The following is a 20,950-nucleotide window of genomic DNA, read 5'->3' on the forward strand; positions in this document are numbered from 1 at the left end:
AAAAGTGTTCATGCGCCCGAACTGTTGTTTGCTATGGAATTTGTTCCGAAAAACTTTGAAACTAACCAGAAAAAAGTAAAATCTGAAACGAGAACTGAGAACACTGGCCGGAACAGTTGATTATACGCAACTCTACAAACAACAGAGTTTCGCGCGCGATTCAAATGCAAGGTAGCGGAGCGCCGTTGCTTGGTGTGTTGAAACCTTAAGATGGGGTTGACGAGTAGTTGTCTAGACAACATATCACTCAAGTGTCACTACGATCAACAGATTTTCAATGTCATAAAAAGTTGAGAGGAGAGCAATTACACATAAGTGAGAAACTAGTTGCATTGTTCTTTTTCGATACTCAGGATAATCAGAACCTTAATGACGAGGACTAGTAGACTTACAGTAAACGAACAAATGTTAATGAAACTATTGTATTTTTCGGATTTCAAATTGTTTTCGAATCAGCGCTCATTATGGCATTTTGAAGAAATATACCGTAAAACCTGTAATAGAAGTGCCCCCTTACTTTCAACTTTGAGCCCATTCATCTCGGTTCCTGATAAAGATATAAAAAAATTGTCAACTAATAAATTGTTGCTGCTATCATGATAAACCATTTATCAGTTGACACATTTTGATATCTTTATCAGGAACCGAGACAATTGAGCTCAAAGTTGAAAGTCAGGGGACATTTCTATTACAGGTTTTACGGTAGTATAAGAAATAAGATTTTCCAATTTTACAGCCTTTCAACAAATTTCGGATAGCAACTTACCTTAATTGTTTCTTGGTTCATTTTCGGGTGGCACTGGAGCAGCCACCACCAAATTTTCATTGTTTTCTACTTGTTCGCCGAACAACACTTCTACAACAATCTGAAATGACATATTTTGTATTTACAGGGGGGAAAACAACCGTACTCGAGAAATTTGACGCAAAGCAACGCTGAATTCTCTGCCGAGGTCTTGATTCGAGCCCTGATTGAGCTGGGATAACGGGCGTCTTTGCCGGATATATTGGTCCATAAACGATTTCTTTAAGATAAATAGATGAGCAGAAGATCCAAAAATGAGTGGGAAGTAAACAATTCAGATCGTCTGATGGTTAAGAGAAAAGAGACGAATTTAAAAATTGCGTAATATCAATATCTTTTTCGGCTTCTTCTTTGAGAAACAAGTAGTGAGAAACGGTAATAAGAGATTACGGTAGTGCAAAAAAAGGTTGGAAAACGTAAGGCGAGAAACGAAAAACTTTAACATGGAGTTATTAGGTCCAAGTTGATGGTGGAGAACTTTTTTAAACCTCTGTTTTATCAAAAAGTGAGAACATAACCTTTCCAGAAAAAAAGGCTCCTGCTAGAGACACGCAGCATTCTTTTGTGACAATTACCGCATCGTATGTAATTTGAGAAGACGTCTGGCGGAAGATGGAGACACGCGCAAACTCTTTTTGATTGACTCCGTCGATTTTAGGCCAATCTGTTGATTTATGATGATCACAGAATCCTGATAAATTGTTGCGATTATGAAAAGCCGCGGAAGATGTTAAGAGATGCGTGGCAGATCTTCTAGATAGTAACCTGATACCAATAAAGAGATCTTAAATCAAGATGTCAGGTACTTCTGTGGAATTGCCGGAGTAGACAGAGAGTTGTGCAAGGGTTGGACAAGAACATGAAACCAAGAATGTGGTGCATTTTGAGGACAGTTTTACCTCTTATTTTGGGAAATTTTCTGTGTATGTGTGTGTCTGTCTGTCTGTCTCGAACATTTTGTGGCGACTGTGGTTTTTTGACGTGTCAGACTTTGCTTAAGATTTTCTCAGAAGGTGCTCAAAAGCTGGCTAACCTTCGCCTTAGGTTTGCATTAAAGATTTTAATTGACTTGGGCTCACTTAAAACACAGATTACCACCAAACTTTGTTGAAAAGGCACCCGTAGCTCGTTCAAAAAAGCGTCGGTGTTCGAACTTCGTGAAAAAGGCGTCCATGTTCGTTCAAAAGGCAACAAAGCCCATACTTTAACCCAAAAGAGGACAGTCGCAGCCGAGTTTACTACAATAATTCGAAAGAAGTGGAATCCGATAGTGGTGTATAGCATGTAACCATGGGCTTCCGAGCATTACATGTTCATCGTGTCCTGGTTATTCAGCTAATTTAGAATTAATAAAATCAAAAGTTTCAAAAAATGGTCAAACATTGTGGGTCTATTTATGTGCTGTGTACAACAAATTGAGCATGAATCACTAAACAGAGAAAAATGTTTTTATTACTTTCCATATTTCAGCGTTCAAATCAATCAAGATGAAAACCTTAATTCTATTCCTCTAACATCTAACATGTATAGAAAAGCGATTTTTATTCTTTTTTTTGCAAATTCCATCAACTTTTATTGCAATATTTGTTAGCCCAATCTCCGTTGTACCCAATTCATTGTTTTCACTGATCGTGAGTTTGTTCGAGGCTTCTAGCCATGTTTCATTTCTCCTTGGCCGTTTCTTTTCTTCATTATTCTGTTGTTGAATCGATAAATGGAAATTTCCATCCGGTTTAGTAGAACCATCCAAAACACTGCATTTTGGCACAGTGAGCTGCTGTTAGTTAAGTAGGATTAACCATGCATATTCGGTCCCGTTTTCCTCTTTTTCTCCTTCTAGCCGTCTTATCCTCTTCGAGACGTTTTCCTCAACATCACCATCTGTTTTCCCTTTTTTTTCTGTTACGCTAGAAAATGAGAAGTAGTGCTATGCAACCTTTGTTTACCCCTAAAAAAGGAAGATGTCGTTTAGTTTTCTACCTAATGCTCATTTTCTCATGATTTCAAACTGTTTTATGTTCTTCACTTCTCATTAGAGAAGTGTTTCTGTCTGTCTGTAAATCTGTCTCAGACTTCAACTCGAATATGCTTTCCTTCTCGGATATGTGCGCTCATTCGGTGGTGTGTGTAGCCATGGACTACCGAGCGCTCTGTGTCCATGGTTTCTGGGGCCTTTTAGCTAATAGAAAACCTATAGAGGTGAGAATCAAAGTTTTGAAATATACATGTGCTCAAACTTTATTTATCTTCATGAAACTTTTCAAACCAAGTATTGAGCATAAATTTCCAAAAATGTTAGGAAATATGGTTTTTTTTGGATCTACCTAAATTTCTATAAATACTCCAAAGAAGCGCGGCTTAGCCGCAGCGGTCCAACTGGTAATTTCTATCCTGTTTATTTTTGCATTGTTTTCTTCCTCCCTTTTACGGCTGTTTTTAAGAACCCGTCCTCTCCGTTAGCCTTTTTATTATGCGCTTTTACCCAACCCTTTTCCCAGTTTTCAATCATGAGCTCACTGAAATACCCATTAATCTTCCTGGGTTTCTGCTTTTTCATGCCGCCCAAAAAAATGAAGAAAATAGGGAGAATAGAGAGATCTCTAATTATATGCCACGCAAGGAAACGGAGGGAAGAGAGGGTTTATAATAGGAAACCCATTCAGCCGCGCGCAATGTCCGCGAGTCATATATATAGCCTCGGGTTTGCACATGTGCTCCCTGCTTTCTCTATTTCATTTTTCTCCTATACTTACTTGAGAACCTTGTTTAGTATTGTCAATTCAAAATAATCGCGCGGATAAACACGTTACCATTCTAAAAGTTCATTTTCAAATAAGCAACGCCCCTTTTGCAAAAGCGCCGCGCAGTTTTTCTCAGGTTTTCTTAACGTCATTTTTCGTAATTTTGAGACACTTTATACATAAGGACACTTTCGTTTTTTTATTCAGCAAACATGTTCTTCTTCTTCTTCAAAAAATCGTTATTTTGTCTCCAATTCAAACGGAGATTGGTGAGAAACCCTCCAAAAATGACGTTTAGAAAAATACGAGCAAATCTGCTTATGCAAAAAAAGGTACCTTTCTCATTCACTTGTAAATAACCCGGTTGTTTCCTCTGTTACCCACACGACTTTCAAAAATTGGTCAATCGTAGATTACTTGCATCTCGTTATTAGGAAATTCTGGAAAAAAGTTAGATTGAGAAATCCAATCAGTGGAAATAAAAATATAAAATATGTTTTCCGAGATTGAGTTCTGTACAAATTCTCGTTTGTTTGGAATTTCTAAGTTTCAACAAGAATACTATTAATTTTTCGCTCTGTTCAGTTTCTTTTCTTCTTTCCTCTTTTTTGTTCATCCAAAAATTGTTTTCCCTATTTTGTGGCAATCTAATCCACCTCGATCTCTGCTTCATAAGCCTGGGTAGTAAATACATTTAACGTAAATCCAGGACCACCTGCCCCTGGTCCCACCTGTCTCGGGATTGAGAAGCACATAGAGGAAATGAAACAGCGTTTACCTTAGGAGGCTTACAAAGGACTATAAGATATTTAGAATATCGATTTTTCTTTTTCCCATGTTGATTGAATTACGAAATTATTTTCGAAAGAATTTCAAAAGGCAATTTTTGTTCGATTTCTGACAGTGGCTTCCATGCTTCCACCTTTTACTTCTGACACTAACTTTTTATGAATTTGATTCAAAGATCCATCAAACGTCAATCGAATATAAGTTTTAATTCGAAAAACCAAATATGAAAGCTCTAAAAACGAATTATCGAGATAATTCCAAATCCTAGCTGTAAATCCAGATACCATATTTTCAAAATTCATTTTATGAAGATAGACATTTAAAAAAATGCTAAATGTTCAGATAGAATCTCTTCGACACTTATTCGATATGAATCAACGATAATATTCCTCAAAATTTCAGTAAACTCCTTCGACATGGTTTCAAATCAAATAGATCTCTCTGCGGCAGATGTTAGTCAGGTTCTAAATTTCTATCAACAAGAAGAATTAGAACGGTGGGTTCTTCTAAAATTATTATACTTTAACACTCTTACCAAGGTCTCTTCTTTTTCAGACAAGCTGAAACTGCGAATGCATTTTCTGTCAAATTTCTGGGTAATCGGAAGATCCATATGCAACTGTTAGCTTTCATACCAAACCCGATAGAGCAGAACAGATTTGCAGACGTGTAATGATTTCGAACATTTTTTTCCATCGAAAAACCCCAATTTTACAGAATGCGAGTGTCTGGAACAGCAAAAATGGAAAACGGTGTCTTACGGGAATTTCTATCATATGATGGAACGGTCACAATGAAGAATACGACTGGATTGGTTTCAAATGGAATGGATGAAGATTTGAATAGCCAAGGGAGGGCATCTGTTGAATTTTTGTAAGTTACTGACAGAAACCAACTAAAGCAAGTGAAGATTTCTTTTACAGAGAAACAGTTTCGCGTGACAAAAATACAACTATAGAACATGATCAAGTTTTGAATGCAGCAGTAAAGCCAGAGGATTTTGAAAATGTGTTGGATGAAGAACGACCAGAAACCATTACTCCAAATTTGTGAGTCCGTCAAAATTTATATGTTATTGTTGACATCGGATCCTCAGTCGAGACAGATCCTATTTTCCAAGACGAGAGTTCTCGCATGCCTGCTGCGCAACCTAAATTCTTTTAAAGCGTGTGTTAAACGACCGAAACTGTACACGTCTCTGGCTCATTAATTAGAAAGAAGGAAACGGCCAAAAATAACGGTAATGACATATGAGAGTGGAAAAACTAGCAAAAACAGCACAAAGGGGAGAAAATGGTGTAAGTCGGAAACCGAAATGCTAGAAAACCATCCAAGCTCCAGTTTCTGATGACAGCCACACTTTCATAAATCTAAACGCAGAAAAAAGGGAGTGGGGATCCGGAATAAAACTCTTTTGACGTTTTAGGAGCAACCGACAGTAGATCGGTCCTCCAACGGAAGAGTCCAATGAGTGATAGATGGCGCTAGTCTTGTCTAACTTAAGTGGCTAAAGTGATTCTTGGGATATTTTACAGAGGAACAGTTTCACATGACAAAGTCACACCTCTAGAAGACGATCAAATTTTGAATGCACCTGTAGAGCAGGAGGAATACGAACATTTAATGGATGAGATGGAACGAACTGAAGAAGCAAATTGTGCTCCTTTTGTTTCTAATTTGTGAGTTCATCAGAATATATTTGTTATTCTAGACAGCGGAGTCTTAGTCGAGACCGACCAAAACAGAAAAAGAGGAGAAAATTGTTTGGAAAAAAAAACCTGACGGCTAGGAATTGCTGAACCTACTCGAAATTTCAAAACTTGTGCATGTAATATTTTACAGAGAGACCTTTCCACAAGACGAAGTCACACCTGTTGAAGAAGATCAAGTTTCGACTGCATTTGTTAAACCGGAAAATTGTAATTATTCTTTGAATGAACAGGAGCGATCGGAAACAACATCTGATTCTACTATTTCGAATTTGTGGGTTTGTCAAAATGATAATTGATACTGTTGACAGCGGATCCTCAGTCGAGATCGATCCTATGTCCTAACCCGAGAGTTTTCGCCCGCCTGTTGAGTACCCTAAATTCTTGGCGAAACTGTAAAATAAGCGGTGCAAAGACTACCGACGGTAGGTCGGTGCCCTGACGGGATAGAATGCGGCTCTTGAATGCGGCTCTCGCCTAACTAAACTCGCTAAACTGATATTTTACAGAGAAACATGCTCATACGACAAATCCGAATCTCTAGAAGAAGATCAAGTTCTGAATGCATCTGTAGAGCCTGTGAAATGTGAAAAATCGCTAGATGAGGAGGAGCTAGCAGAAACAAATTGCGATACTCATATTCCAAATTTGTAAGTTCATCGAAGTATATTTGTAAGTTACTGATAAAATCAAATATTCATAGAAATTCGCCGCAAAGTTTGCATCTTCCACCAAAGTTTTCAAACTATCCGTCACCTGGCTTCAAATCTTCTAACCCCCCATCTGAACCCTCCAACGAGCCGCTGGCGTCAGAGAGCTTAAAAATGAAAGATGTATGTGGGTTGCTTCCGGAACCAACCCGAAGCTCTTCTGATGCAGAAGACCGTTTACTGACACAACCTGAGGATCTTCATCCTCAGCTCACGTCGCAAAACAGGGAAATCACTTTGCATCCTATGAGCTATATGAATTTTATGAATGTAGTCAACCAGAAAAATGGCCAATTCAATGGATTGAATCTGATAAATCTTCCACAACAACTTCAAAGTCTATTGTATAGCAACAATAATGTTATCAACAACTGCTCGCCTATTGAAAAACAAAATGAGACAAGCGTGAGTTCTATTTAAACATTTTAAGGAGACTTTTCAAAAATTGATACACTTCTGGTAGTGGCCATTCATCGTTTTGTTTGAGAATTTTGAATTTGATGATTTGAATCTAATAAGTCTCTTAAAAGTTATGCCACGATGATAACAATATATACCGTATTTTCTCTAATGGAAACCCACCTCAATTTGGAGCGCACATCTAACAGAAGCCCACCCCCTAGTTGTACAGTTCGGGTTCTGGGTAATTGCAGGCAAATCATTTTCCTGATTTTATGGCAAATCCCGTTGGTTCTTGACCTTTTTCTAATATTCCTGATCAGTTAAGAGCCGAAAGCCCTCTCATTGAAGCCCTTTCTCTAATAGACGTCCATCGAGAAAATGAAGTTGAAAAATAGAAGCTCATGGGCCTCTATTAGAGGAAATACGGTACTTCAAATGGTATTTAGTTACGTGAATTTCAATTTTCAGGCACCACCAGCAATCGAAAAGCCAACACACTATTCTCCACCAAAAAGCCATCCAGTTGCTTTATGTCCTCCAAAACCCATTGGACCGCTTTCAAAGAAGTAAGTTTAGGTGTTTCCGAGGACTTCATTCTATTTCAAAATCGCTATCATATGAAATTAGGTCGAATGCAATTTTCAGACCACGCCGACAAAGAACAACTTTCACATCTGACCAACTCGACAGTTTTGAGATACTATTCGCAGCGAATCCTTATCCAAGTTTTGAGAGAAAGGAATACCTCGCTCAAAAATATTCATTGGCACCAGAGCGAATATCCATTTGGTTTAAGAATAGACGAGCCAAGCAGAAATCCATAAACAGTCAGATGGGTGAAGGACCTCAGAGGTGAGAATAGTAAATTAACTAAAGCAGTAGTGAAACTAATAGTGACAACAGTGTTTTCTTATGATGTTGATTTAATTTCATGGTAATCATAGTTTCTTACAGCTCAATCGTTCGTGAAATAAAATTGGAAATACCGGATGAAGAGTATGTAGTTAAATCTACACCCCATTCCAGTTCAGGCATTGTAAATCAATCTGCTCAGCATCGATTGTTGACAAATCCTTGCAATCAAACCGACGCCATAAAGTTGGGTAGCTTTCCGTATATTGGTACACCAACACCTCAAATCAGCTTTTTCGGAAACCGGCTTCAAATGATAAAGCCTCACCAATCATTTGGAACTCCAAAGCCAACAGGATCGATTCTGAATCCTTTAAATCATTCGTATTATGTTAAATGATATAGGTTCGAAGTGACCATGTGATTTCAAAGATAAATAAAACGTTAATTTCAATTTGATGAATAAAGTTTTCAATTTATATAACACTAGAAGCTATTGGACAATGTGAGTAACAAGGATGTAAAAGAATGTTCAAATCATTGATTGTTATAAAGTAACTTACTGCGATTTCTCTGATAGAGGCCCACCGTATACGTGAACTTTCAACTCAGTTTGCTCCGCTCCTATGATAGATATCGAAAACCTGTCAACTGATGAAATATCACCTTTGTCAAATTTGATACGAAAAAAAGCTTTTCTGAAAATGTGGTGTTTTTTTTATTAACCAATGTTCAAAAACTTTAAAAATATAGTTCGAATTATTTGATATAAGAATGTGGGGGGGGGGGAGGTAATTCAAGAAATCTTTACCTTTTATTTTCTCAAACATATGCTTGCATTGAAAAATCAACTCGTTTGGGTTATTAATATGTTGAGACGGAGACAAAAAGCATAAAAAGGTGTAGCCTGAAAAACTTCGGTTTAGTGATTGAAACACACTTCGTGGGCAAAATGTATTTGAAAGGAAGATATACAGTCGGGCCAATTTGTATACCGGGAAACAGTATAACCGGGACGTGAGTGACGGAGAGGAAAAAGAAGGATCGAAAACACTGGGAACTGTGTGGGTTGAATTAGGAATTTTGGATTGGTAGAAAAGAAGTGATAGGGGCAAGGGATAAATGTGTCATTATCAACACTGTGCACAGAGTGGTATGCAGTACCCGAAGACTGTTGATCAAAATCAAGCAAAGAAATAATATTAAGGTTGTTCTCCTCTTCTCTCTCAATTCTTCGCCGCAGCCTTTTTCTATATCTTGTGCTCTTGCAAACTTGACACTGAAAACAGAAAATAAAATTTTCTGGAAAAAATTTCTAGCTCAACTTACCCACACACAAAAAAACCAGATAGTTGTGTGCCAAATGAGAAAGACACTGATTATGATTAGGATGATGTGCACCGCTCTATTTCTCTTTTCATTTTCCCTTTCTTCCAGAATGTGAGCAAACTTTCCCTCCAGGTTTTCCAAGATAACACCGACGCTTGGCGATGACGCGGTATCAAAGTGATAAGTGATATTGAATCCATCTCTGATTACTTCATATTTGACGTTTTCTGGAAACTCCAGGTAGTTCCAGCTGAAACGAGGCTTGCTCAGTGGGATATCTTTACTTCGGTGGATGAGTTGGTGACTGTAGTCTATCATGATGCCTAAAAATGTGCAATTTTAAGTAGAAAAACTGTTTCTTATCGGAGAGATTTCTTTTCGTTTTTTTTAATGCTTTAGAAAGTTTTCAACTCACTGTCTATCATTTTAGGGGCATAGCATAACTCTGATTTTTCCTCGGTCGCAATCCAAGTTGTCCCAATAATCTTGGTGTCTATATATTGTCGAGAGGTCCTGTCTTATCCCCGGCAAACAGTTGAATTGAAAAACCCTTTAACTTTTCTGTCATTTTTACTTTGAAAGGATCTTGGTATTAAGACAGAGCCTTTATTTTTAGGTGAAAACTGAATTTTTTCTAGAATATAATTCTTTGAAAATAATTAATTCCAATAAGGCTAAATTCTTTGGAATCAAAAGATTGCGGCTAATGATGACTCATTTGATCACTTAAATATTTGCCTCCTCTGCACACGGCACATGTATGAGGGGGAGCTGGAGTGGTTGTGGTTGTGTTTTAGGATGAAATGGCCAGTCTGGATAGTCTACAGGAGGAAGCTCGATGATGGAAATGATGTAGTCGAGGTTTGACATTGTGGTCGTTGTTATCCACCCAGTCTCTAATTGAAACTTCTCAAAGTTTTTTGCGAATTCCGTAGAGATTAGTCACCGAGACGGTCACAAGTAGGCAGGGCTTGTTAGATATTGCTTCCAGAAAATCGAAGACAAGAGATAAGAGACCCAAACACTGATAGGATTAGGTGAGTCAGCATCTGATCGATCGCCCAGCATTGTAAAAAAATTCACGAATCAGTCGAAAGTAGGCGGAGCTTGTCCAGAACTGTTTGTAGAAAAATTAGAGAGATGAGAGACGCGGGAGATAAAAAAAATACAACGATGTTTGGCGGTGCTTCCAGCTAAAGTTCCTAAAAAAATAAAAACGAAAAGGAAACATACTAAAATTAGGGAAAATCAGTCAACCAGTAAGCACTCGATCAACAGCCAAAAAATAAGATGACGTTTGACGGTGCTAGATTCCGGAGAGATCAACGATGAGCAGACAAATTATTACTAGTCCTCGTGATGCAAACTTCAAGAGGAAAAATCGATCAGTAGCATGACAAATCTTAAAATAAAAAATGGATGCTCTGCAAAGAAATTATCTGGGAAAACGTGGAGCATTTTCTTTCAAAATTTAGTGTCAATACTTGAAACATGGATATCTCACTAACCAGTTGGCTTGACTCCGAGGTCAACGATAATCTCATTGTTGGTCTCGTAAGCCATTCCAACTTGTTAGAAGAATTCGGGTTTATTATACCTGAAAAACTAACATTCTCTATTGAAAATAAAGATAATCAGAAAAATACAAGAAATAAAATGTCAGCATACCAATTTTTAAATGTGAACGAAAGCCACAAATTCAGCACGACGGCCAGTACGATAGAAAAACTTATGACTTTTTATCTCTCCCTCATTCGATGCTCCTTTTATACAAACAGAAGCCAACTCACTAATGATGCATAAATTATGCGACAAATTAAAAGGAAATCGAACGTGTACGATAGGTGTGCAGATTTCGACGCACAATACGCCGCACAATATAAAATCGCGGGGATCTGAATTTTATCAGCATCCTTTTATTTATCAACTGAGGTAAACATGCTGAATTTATTTTTCAAAAGTTTTGGAGGTTAATTCTCGAAGAAATTGTAGGTCGAAGCCACTCGCGTAGTCGTTCTCCGTTGTTTTCTCATTATCGTTCATCGTCATCATTACAGTAGGCGATGATCCAAAAGCTTGAGTAAAGATATCGTGATTCCTTGTAGTCCGATGAAAAATCTGTCAGAGCACTCGATTCCGCATCACAACTGGATTAGATTGAGTTCCGCACAATAGACTACTTGCGGAAGCATGTCTGAAACTGGAATTGAAGAAATTTTTAAATGAAAACCTAGTTGTTGATACTCACCTTGGAATTTCCAACTGCAACAAATTGTTTAGGAGAATGCACTGGTACTAGAGAAGCTTTGAAACTTCACAATTGACGTCTTCATTTCAGCAAATTGCAGTTTCTGCGGTTCATCAATTGACTTGCACTGCAACTGGAACCGGCAATATGAATTCTATTGCTCGTGAATCCAGCCAGAAGTTTCATGTTGGATTTTTGTAATTGCTCAAAACAACTTTACCCAAAAATTCTTTAAAAATTGTCAACGAATTCACTACTGGGGCAGCCGTAGAACTTTATAATCGATTTCTTCATGTCAGAAAACGGCAGCTTCTTAACATCAATCGACTTCGACTGGAACCGGTGAGACGACATCCATCAGTTCAATGCCAGTTCCAACTGGCTCGATCCAAATCACTTTCATTTTTCGTCAATTGTTGCTGTTGATTATTGCAGCCATCGGAGCAGGAAAGATGATAGTTCAATCAATTGTTTCACTCATTAGGCCGATCTGCTCCATTGGAAAACCTGAAGTGTGTCAGTCCTTCGAAGTTCTTCATTCGTTACACGCAATCGTTCGTTGAACGAGCTTTCCAAACCAAATGCCATCAGCTGAAAATTTTAGCAATAAAAAAACTTAGGCAGGTATTGATGTTTTATTACCAATTGACCATCCAACTTAATCGAGAGAACGTGAAGCCGACCCAACGAGAAGCCGATCGATGGAAGATATCTCTGAAAAGAAAAAATTTTGTAAAAGCGCGTAAATTCTCCAGTGCTAATTTCTCTCTATTTTTCTGATTTTTTTACGGAAAAACAAGCCAAAAAGTTAAAAACTCACGCAAATTCATCTTGACATACTGTTTTTCTCCAGTTGACACAGGCTTTCGTCGGAAAATAGCTATAAAGTTCAAATCCTCAAATATAATACGAAAATCGCGCTCAAAAACTGTTGAAACAAAGAAGAACGTCAATGTATACCCTTTGCGCATACTGCCTTTTCTTTGCGCGATTCTTGTGTGCGTACTCCATACAGTGAAGAAGATCAAGGTTGATATTAAGAGTAATATGAGAATTAAGGTGGTGAGGTAAAATAAAAATCTGAAAAAAATGAGGACAAAAATGTTCATGAGTGTGGTGAAAATCGGATGAAATTGAATTTAAAAAACATCCAGTTTGAAAAAGTTATTGGCTTAGAATTTGTTATATTTTTGTGCCTGCAGCTATTTTTTAAAATAGATTATATTTTTTTTGCCACGCTCTTCCACCAATCTCCAGATTCATTAGCGACCGTCACACAAGTTTCACCTTCAACACTGTAGAGTGCATTTGCATGAAGAACACACAAAACAATTTGCCAGAAGCCAGTAATCCCGAAAACTCAATCTCGCAACGAAGAGAAACGCTGAGCAACACATAGATACGCATGATATCTGCTCCTAAAGAAGACTTGCATAGATAAAAGTTCAATCAAATAAACACACACGGGCAGAGGGAGCGAGAGAGCGGAAATCTTTCATTTTATGCATATTTGATAGTGATATATATGGCATCCAAATGGAGGCATCGCTGGCTCAGTTGGTTGAGCATTTGTGGTGGCATGTGAATGCGTCTAACATACGTGGGTTCGTGTCTCTGTGTGGTCACCACAAGCAGCGTTGTCTCCTTTTTTTTGAGCAAGTAAAGTCTATTTTCGCTTTTAATTTTTCTATACTCAAGAAATTTTCAATGAGATATGAATTATTTGCAAAGCTTTATATACAGATAAATGTGGCGAAAGCATTATTATTTTGATATATGGTAAATGAAGATATTGATAAGATTAAACTGTATTTTAATAATTATTTCTTTTTGGATGAAATGATGGAGACAGCTTCTCGATACATTCTTCTCAGCCATGATAACTTTTTTGGTTTCTTCCGTTTTCCAGAAGTAGTCATCGGCTGAAAAATTAAATTTATACTATTGATATCAATGTGAATTATTTCACCTCTGCTGATTCACCACGATTTGAATTCATTGCAGCCTTTGTAGAAGTGCTTGGCATATGTGTTGAGTTGTTATCAAAATTGTCAGTACCATATGCAATAGATTTGAAAATAGACAGTGTGTTGCACAGTTCGTTTTGACAAGCCAGACGGAACATATTCAAAAATTCTGATAGAGTCAGATTTCCGTCATCGTTTTTGTTGATCTGCAATTTGCGATAGTTCACTAAAATCAACATTAAGAATGATTTAATTCTTCAACAGTCTTGGTCGGAGAAAAATTTTCGGAGAATCGGATACCCGAGTTTTTATCCGAAATTTTTTCTCGGAGAATCGGAAATCCAAAATTTTATCCGAATCACTTTTTTGGAGAATCGCATATCCGACTTTTTCTCCGCCATTTTTCGGATAATTTCGGAGTATTTCGGATAAAAAGGAGTATTTTCGGATAAAAACATTTGCTAAACCACAGAAAGCAATATTTTGGTTTAATTAACTGCTCAACTTTCTGATTTTTTTGTCTCTTTCGGAGAAATCATCCGAAATTATCCGAGTTTATCCGGGAAAAAAACTCGGAAAATTCTCCGTCTGATAATTTCTCCGAATAAATTTTCTAGAGAATTCTCCGTCGGAGAATTTATTCGAAGAAAAATGCCGGATAATTATCAGTCGGATAATTCATCCGAAATTATCCGAAAAACTCGGATAATCGGACATCCGATTATCCGACTCCGACCAAGCCTGTTCTTCAATAACTTTTTAATTTTCCTTTTTTTGCTGGTTCTCGGAACTTTTTCAAAACGACACAGCATTTAAGATTAATGTGATTTTGAAAAAATTACCTTCGAGAAAATGTAGTTGACAGAATATTGGTCCAGTGGACTTCCCAGTTGCTTCATCAGAAACCAAAGTTCTCGGACACGAAATTTTCCAGTGAGACGGTCCATAAACGTGAAGTATATTTTGATGAACAATTGAAGTTGTTTTTTTGAGAACTCATTGAATTCTTCGCAAATGGAGTTTCGTGGAACAGGGACTGAAATGGAATATTATATTTCGAGTGGAAAGAAATTTTTCATAAAGACTAAACGGATAAAAAATAAAGGGAACGCACCTGGTTTGGTTTTCTCACAAATCAAAAGCGTGTGACGTATCATTTTTTCTGTGGCCGACGGGAACGGGCTGTTTCGCCAAATGTAAAGCTCCGTATCCAAGAGCTAAAAAATGTTCAAGAAAAAAACCCAAACTTGTTAATATAATAGATTAGCAACTTACTTTCGACAGTCGCATATTGATTGTGAATGTATGGGAAATGATTTCAACAATACCAGAAATTTCAAAACAATATCGAAATCATTTCAGCTTTGATGACTCATTCAAAAATGCGCGAAAGACAATGTTTTTTTTCAAAATGAGTCAGTCACCTAGAAAACCATAATGTTTCTAGATCGCTTATCTGGTCTTGGCTCTGTTTATGATGTGGCATCGATCCGCCCCTATCGTAATTTATGGCCCGGCAGCTTGTCTCTTTTTGCTCTCCGCCGACAAATTGCCTGTAATCAGAGTAGTGACGCCCGTGTGTTGCCAGACACCGACTCTCGCGATTGGCTTGTTTAGATAAAGTTTAGTTGTATGTTAGTGAAGCAGCAGGCTTGCGGATGCGCTCTACCGCCGCTACAATAAAATCTCGAAAAAATCCATTCATACCGTATTTGAAATACTGGTTAAATGATAAATTATTTATGGGTTGAAAATGTTTTTATATTTTCTGAAAAAAAAAACAGATAATTGAGCTTGAATTTCGTATAGATTTTTATGTATAGAGCTTATATTAGAGAAAATACGATTTACTATTTATGATTTCACTCTTCCATTAGACCTAGAAGAAAACTGAGACAATTCAAAATGATCAAATGGTGTGAATCTTTGTCGAACACTTCAATGGGGATAGGCAATTACTAATTCGTGGTCCGTAGATCATTTGAAAACTTGAATAATGTGATTTATGGAAATTGAAGACTTTTTCAATACAGAACAAAACAGAATCCACAGTATTTTTTTCTCAACTTTGTAGTAGACTTGAAGATTTTTTCCTTTGTTCCATTTGAACCGCCAGAAAATAATTTTATGTCAACAGAACATTTCTTTATCTATATTTTTTTTCAAAATTGAACTTTTCAATGATCTTGGCTATTCAGATAGTAAGAGACCCACTAAGATTTTAAAATTATGAAGTCCTTATCTGCTTTATTGCAGTCATCTGAAAAATTGGAAGAACTAGTCTAGAAAAATAAAAATAAAGTAATTTATTCAAAAATTGCCAGATAAGATATAGATAAAAATATAGATTCTAACCAACAACAAAAATCTAACGATTGCCCGTTAAACAGTTATGAGGACATCGAAATTAGAGGCAGACGTATATCTATAAAATTGAGCAAGCCTTGCTCCGAGTTTTCTTCACAGCAACTGCTTTTGCTTGGTTTGCTCCATTTGCAGCTGAGGAAGTTGGTGGCGTTCCTGCTCCTTTGGATTTCTGGAAATGAAAGATTTTCAATGAGCTGAAATTCTAGACAAACCTTGTTCATTTCTTGATGCACTTGGAATTGCACGATTCGATATGTACCAATCACTGAATCTCTGGGTCCGGTTTCAGCATCATCTTCGCCTAACATTTCCTCGGTGATCCCATAGTTGTTCATAATTTTCCACACCTAAAAATTATTTTTCTTGGTGCATCTTATGGATTCAAAATTGAACGGACTTTCTCATTTACCGCAGCCTTTTCCGATTCTTCATCCGAGTCCACATTGGTCTGTATGGTCAGGTAACTTTTTGTGAAGCGGCAGTCTCTCATCCAAATACTCTTCTTTACCCAATCCACATCAGCTCGCTTCTCACTATCCACTTCCAACATATTCTTGATTAACTCTCCTGCCATTGCAGAAATGTATTCCGGAAGATAGTAGTTGCCCTCCATGATTTGTTTTTTCATTTGTGAAACTGTCTCCCCTTTGAAAGGGGTTGTACCAACTAACATGAAGTACATGAGAACTCCGAGAGCCCATACATCAACTAAATCTCCAGAGTAGGACTTGTCTCTGGAAGATAATTGAATATATGTCTACATAGAAATGGGGAGTAGGGTACCTGAACAACTCGGGAGCTGCGTACGGTGGACTGCCGCAAAAAGTTTCGAGAAGCATGTTTGGATCGACGGTGCATGAGAATCCGAAGTCAACTAACTTTACAAGGGTTGGATTGCTAAACATCACATTTTCAGCTTTGATGTCTCGGTGGACCAAGTTGCGAGAGTGCTAAAATACCAAATATCGTCGATTTTTGTATGTTCTCTGACTTCTCACCATATGAGCTACAGCCGACACAATTTGAGCAAAGAACGGCCTCGCATCAGTTTCCGTCAACTTTCCTTTCTCATGAACAAAAGTGTATAACTCTCCTCCACTTGCATACTCCAACACCAAATGAACACGTGCCAGAGTGTCGACACACTCGAACAACCGAATTATGTTTGGATGGTTCATCTTTTCCATCGACTGAATTTCACGTTTCAACAGCTTCTGCGCTTTCTGATCCATTTTGGACTTATCCATGACTTTAACTGCTACTTTCTCCTTAGTTAGTACATGAACGCCCAGTTTGACCTTTGAGAAATTTCCTGCTCCAAGCTCTTTACCAAGACGATAGAAACCAATTCTCCGGCCTATGGCCACCTTGAATACCGCCTTGTTATATCAAAACTTCCGTCTTCTGCTTACCTCTTTAGTTACAAAAGGGTTATTGTTCAGCTGCTCGATAGCTTTCTCATAAAGAGTTTTTTCGACAACTGAATCCATTTCTTTGCCGACGGGTAGTGATACCGCCGACTTGGTACGATTGAATTGCTCGTGATGGTTCTAAAAAATAACAATAAAAACGACCGAAAAACAACTTCATTTTCAAGATGAACAATAAAAATCCATGAAACAGAAGATGTAACTTCCAATTTCCTGCTTAACTCACATGATTCGGATATCCACCATCATCGCTTCGTTGCGTTGGCACAAACCTTCCAGGAATGTGCTCAGGTCGCATTGTTGACAACGGAAGAGTTTCTGGAAAATAGGGGTTCAAAGAGCAACTGTTTTTATACACGGTCTTCGTTTGAAGCTCTCAGAGTGTTAACTTTCACTAGAACTCAAAAATTAAACACGTCAAATAAATTCAAATTCAACAAAAAAAAAGAAGAATAATTTTGAGCGGAAAACAAACCAAAAAAGCAGAGGAGGAAGGAAGATTAGAGGTTTATCAGAGGAAGCAGCGACAACAAAGACATACACAGGAAATTGAATTCTGTGGAGAATATGTGGGTGGAAGCAAGAACACTGAATGCGGTAATTTAGATGTTTTTTCTGTTCAAAGCGATCTCACAGGATCTCGATTTTAGGAAAATTGAAATGTTAAAGCTGGCGAGTTTGAAAGAACCTGGAAGGAAAATACACTGAATTCTGTATATTCAACCACGTTATACAAATTTCATATACGGTAAACCGGCGTCATCGCCACCTCCCTAAACATTTTCATAGAACACTAAACCAAACCGTCAACTTTGAGCCAGTTTATCTCAGTTCCTATGGGAGATATCAGAAAATGGTCAATTAACAAAATGTTCATTATAATATCAAACATATTTTGTCAGTTGACAACTTTTAGACATCTTATACAGAAATCAAGATTGATTAGCTCAAAGTTAAACGTTTGAGAGAGAGAGAGGGGTCTTTCTATTAGAGACTTTACGGTACTTAAATGGGAGCGTCTATAAAATTTCAGCTTCCATTTTTTCTATCAATTTGAAACCAAATAGAATTAGAAACTTCTAAAAAACAACATTAATAATCGGAAAATACAAAAACCAATATTCCGACACATGGACAAGCAGACTTCAGGGATTGCCTAATCTTGAGGGAGAAACACCAGAATAAAAAACATGTAGGCGAAACCATAGATCTCGTTAATCGACTAACTGCTTAATCAATATCTGACAGAGGATTGGCTAAATAAAAAAGAGCTGACAGATTTCATTAAAATATGAACAAAATGAACATTTGCTCGAAAAACGGAACTATATATAGAATTATTTTACCTGGGTGAACTCAGCTCCTGAAAAGGTTCCACAACAGTTTTGGGGGTGGAAGCTGATTATCTGGAGCGTTGTAGTATTTTTCAAAAGTACTTCCGTTCAATATTTGTGAGAAAATCGATGTTGTGTGAAAAAATGTCATAATGATTTCAATGAGCAATCATGTGCAAGCTTTCGAATTCTCATCATTCCACTCAGGTGAACATAGAAATGGTTTATCATTACTTGCCCCTAAATAAAATTCTTAATAAACTGCGAGAGAATTGCGATAGCTTCTCCCAATTTTTCAAAGTTTTCCAGTCGTTTTCCGAGCACTGAAACCTTTCAATCACTAATCTGTTTGATTTTCAAAACTGAAAGAGTTCTCTCTGCACATTGTTAAGAAACTTAGTGAATTGAATAAATTCAAAGGCTTCTCATGTATGAAACGGATTGATGTAACGATTTTTATCGAAATATAGAAGTTGAGTTAGAAACACACATTTCAAGATGTCTTCAAAATGTAGAAATTAATTATAGGAATGGAAAGAACGTTAGAACGTTGCACACATTGCTAAATCATGTTTCGAGCTGTGATAAGAAACAATGCGAGCGAGTTCGAATTTGCTATCATATGCCTTGAAACGCTGTAAGGTTTCTTTGCGCTTCTATGATCACGAAAAAAAAATTGTGCTCAATATGGAGGACATAAATTGCATAAAAACTGATAAATGAGATGAATATTGGATTCTTGTCAGAAATAAAAAATAATGGGAATCTTGTTAATTCTACTCAATAAAAAATTCTCACATCGTCCAACGGACCCGGTTGTACATTTCAAAGCGCGTGACTTATGTGTTTTCCAGCAATTCAATGTTTCTGAAAATAATGGGTATTGCGATGAGGAGGGCGGAATCGAGCCACTACGACTGGATAGCAGGATAACATTAATTCCCACCTGCTCTGGAATATTTTGAGATTCCAGCGATTGCAATTTGAAAAAGGATATCCGCGGTTCATCTTTAGGACGTAACCTTTTATCCTGTTGTCTGATCGGCCAGGTGGGTCTGCTTTGTTTTTCGTGTCCTCAACTAATATCATTGAATGAATAAGTCAAAAATGAGTTGTTGTCCAGACTTTTCAACCAAGTCCAGATGTTCGCAGGGTTCTGAAACCACGAACACCAGTTATATTGAATACGAAATTTTCATCGGGTCGGACTCTCTCTGGACCTTCACCATTACGAAATCGCTCAAGTGTCCTTCCAACTATAAATTGTTCACCAGAGCCAAAGGATTGTGGTGTATTGGAGTGAGTCACAGTAGTTCTGTTGATGAAAGAGAATTCGGTTCCAGCTTGTCACCGTGACTGGAGGTGTTACGGGAGATAACAGCGGTCTCAGTTGTGCATCTGCTGCTTCCGGAGCTATTTTGAGTGGATTGGAGTCGATGTATGAAACGGAATACATATATGGCAAGGGGTGTCTATTTTAGTCGTATCAGATTTGTAAATTTTAGAAACTGGAAATGCTCTTCTTCAATTGGACACCGTTTTTGCGAGGTACGGAATTTGGGTGGATGGAAAACGGAAAGAGAGCTGCAAACCACCAGCCAAAAAAAGCGCCGCTTGTAATGGAACCAATGTAAGTTTCAAAGTCAAGGTCAAAATTGAAGCAGCTTTCGTATTAGGAATTCACCTACTCCGATCCTCTCCTTTCCACCTATGCCGGATACCAATTTGCCATAAATGAGCCGAGTGTGCTCGTTTCACAAACCACCACCAATTGTTTGAACCTTCTTTTCAACAAAAAGGGACTGTCAGGAGTCGATGATAATTGGTATTTTGTTGTGAGCGAAAAATCACGAATTCTTTTTTTCTAGGTAACATCACTAACGAGTCAACCAACTTGTGTTATCGCGGAATGGCATGTGGATTGGAACCGATCATGACCGTCTAACATGGAATGACTCCCAAGTGTTACCCTCAAAAAAAATCGAGACCTATATGGTTGGATAGAGCGTAAAAAGTTATTTTAGATTCCAAACGGAATAGTTGGTAAAAATGGTTTTTTGAGAGTTATGGTCCAAAAAGTACCGAAAAATGCCTAAATTTTCAAAAAATCATAACTTTGTCAGTTTATGTCCGTTTGTTGAAATTTAAAATACAGTAGATAGATAATTGATTGAACATTTGAGAATAAAATTTTTTAATTTTTTCCTAATGATTGGATTATTGATTTTTTGAAAAAATCAAGAAGTTTTTCAATATCTCAAAAATCC

At 37.4% G+C, this 20,950-nt stretch overlaps 6 protein-coding genes across 6 annotated transcripts in view; 2 read left to right on the plus strand and 4 right to left on the minus strand.

Moving 5' to 3' along the window:
* Window positions 1–4,751: 4,751 nt before the first annotated feature.
* Window positions 4,752–8,408, plus strand: CBG16288 (the record flags this gene model as incomplete). The annotated part of the gene is made up of 10 exons (XM_002643534.2): window positions 4,752–4,831; window positions 5,053–5,208; window positions 5,259–5,384; window positions 5,871–6,014; window positions 6,178–6,318; window positions 6,554–6,694; window positions 6,748–7,159; window positions 7,625–7,722; window positions 7,802–8,008; window positions 8,111–8,408. 10 exons carry the CDS (start codon window positions 4,752–4,754, stop codon window positions 8,406–8,408), a joined length of 1,803 nt encoding a protein of 600 aa, XP_002643580.2.
* Window positions 8,409–8,930: 522 nt separating this feature from the next.
* CBG16287 lies at window positions 8,931–10,900 on the minus strand (the record flags this gene model as incomplete). The annotated part of the gene is made up of 3 exons (XM_002643533.2): window positions 8,931–9,287; window positions 9,338–9,660; window positions 10,846–10,900. 3 exons carry the CDS (start codon window positions 10,898–10,900, stop codon window positions 8,931–8,933), a joined length of 735 nt encoding a protein of 244 aa, XP_002643579.2.
* Window positions 10,901–12,065: 1,165 nt separating this feature from the next.
* CBG27421 lies at window positions 12,066–12,596 on the minus strand (the record flags this gene model as incomplete). The annotated part of the gene is made up of 3 exons (XM_045238808.1): window positions 12,066–12,176; window positions 12,228–12,299; window positions 12,546–12,596. 3 exons carry the CDS (start codon window positions 12,594–12,596, stop codon window positions 12,066–12,068), a joined length of 234 nt encoding a protein of 77 aa, XP_045099788.1.
* An 809-nt stretch (window positions 12,597–13,405) lies between these two features.
* On the minus strand, window positions 13,406–14,842 carry CBG16285 (the record flags this gene model as incomplete). Its single annotated transcript, XM_002643532.2, has 5 exons — window positions 13,406–13,507; window positions 13,555–13,758; window positions 14,395–14,588; window positions 14,667–14,769; window positions 14,828–14,842. 5 exons carry the CDS (start codon window positions 14,840–14,842, stop codon window positions 13,406–13,408), a joined length of 618 nt encoding a protein of 205 aa, XP_002643578.2.
* A 1,135-nt stretch (window positions 14,843–15,977) lies between these two features.
* Window positions 15,978–17,647, minus strand: CBG16284 (the record flags this gene model as incomplete). Its single annotated transcript, XM_002643531.1, has 7 exons — window positions 15,978–16,088; window positions 16,132–16,266; window positions 16,317–16,653; window positions 16,703–16,869; window positions 16,918–17,286; window positions 17,332–17,469; window positions 17,576–17,647. The coding sequence occupies 7 exons, from the start codon at window positions 17,645–17,647 to the stop codon at window positions 15,978–15,980; spliced, it is 1,329 nt and encodes a 442-aa protein (XP_002643577.1).
* Window positions 17,648–19,790: 2,143 nt separating this feature from the next.
* Window positions 19,791–20,950, plus strand: part of CBG16283 — a gene marked incomplete at both ends in the record, with an annotated part of 1,816 nt that continues 656 nt past the window's right edge. Inside the window, 2 exons of the mRNA XM_002643530.1 lie at window positions 19,791–19,982; window positions 20,189–20,313. Of these exons, the coding sequence (XP_002643576.1) occupies window positions 19,791–19,982; window positions 20,189–20,313 (317 nt within the window). The remainder of the gene's footprint in view (window positions 19,983–20,188; window positions 20,314–20,950) is intronic.

This window comes from Caenorhabditis briggsae (genome assembly GCF_000004555.2).
Source record: "Caenorhabditis briggsae complete genome, chrX, whole genome shotgun sequence".
NCBI lineage: Eukaryota > Metazoa > Nematoda > Chromadorea > Rhabditida > Rhabditidae > Caenorhabditis > Caenorhabditis briggsae.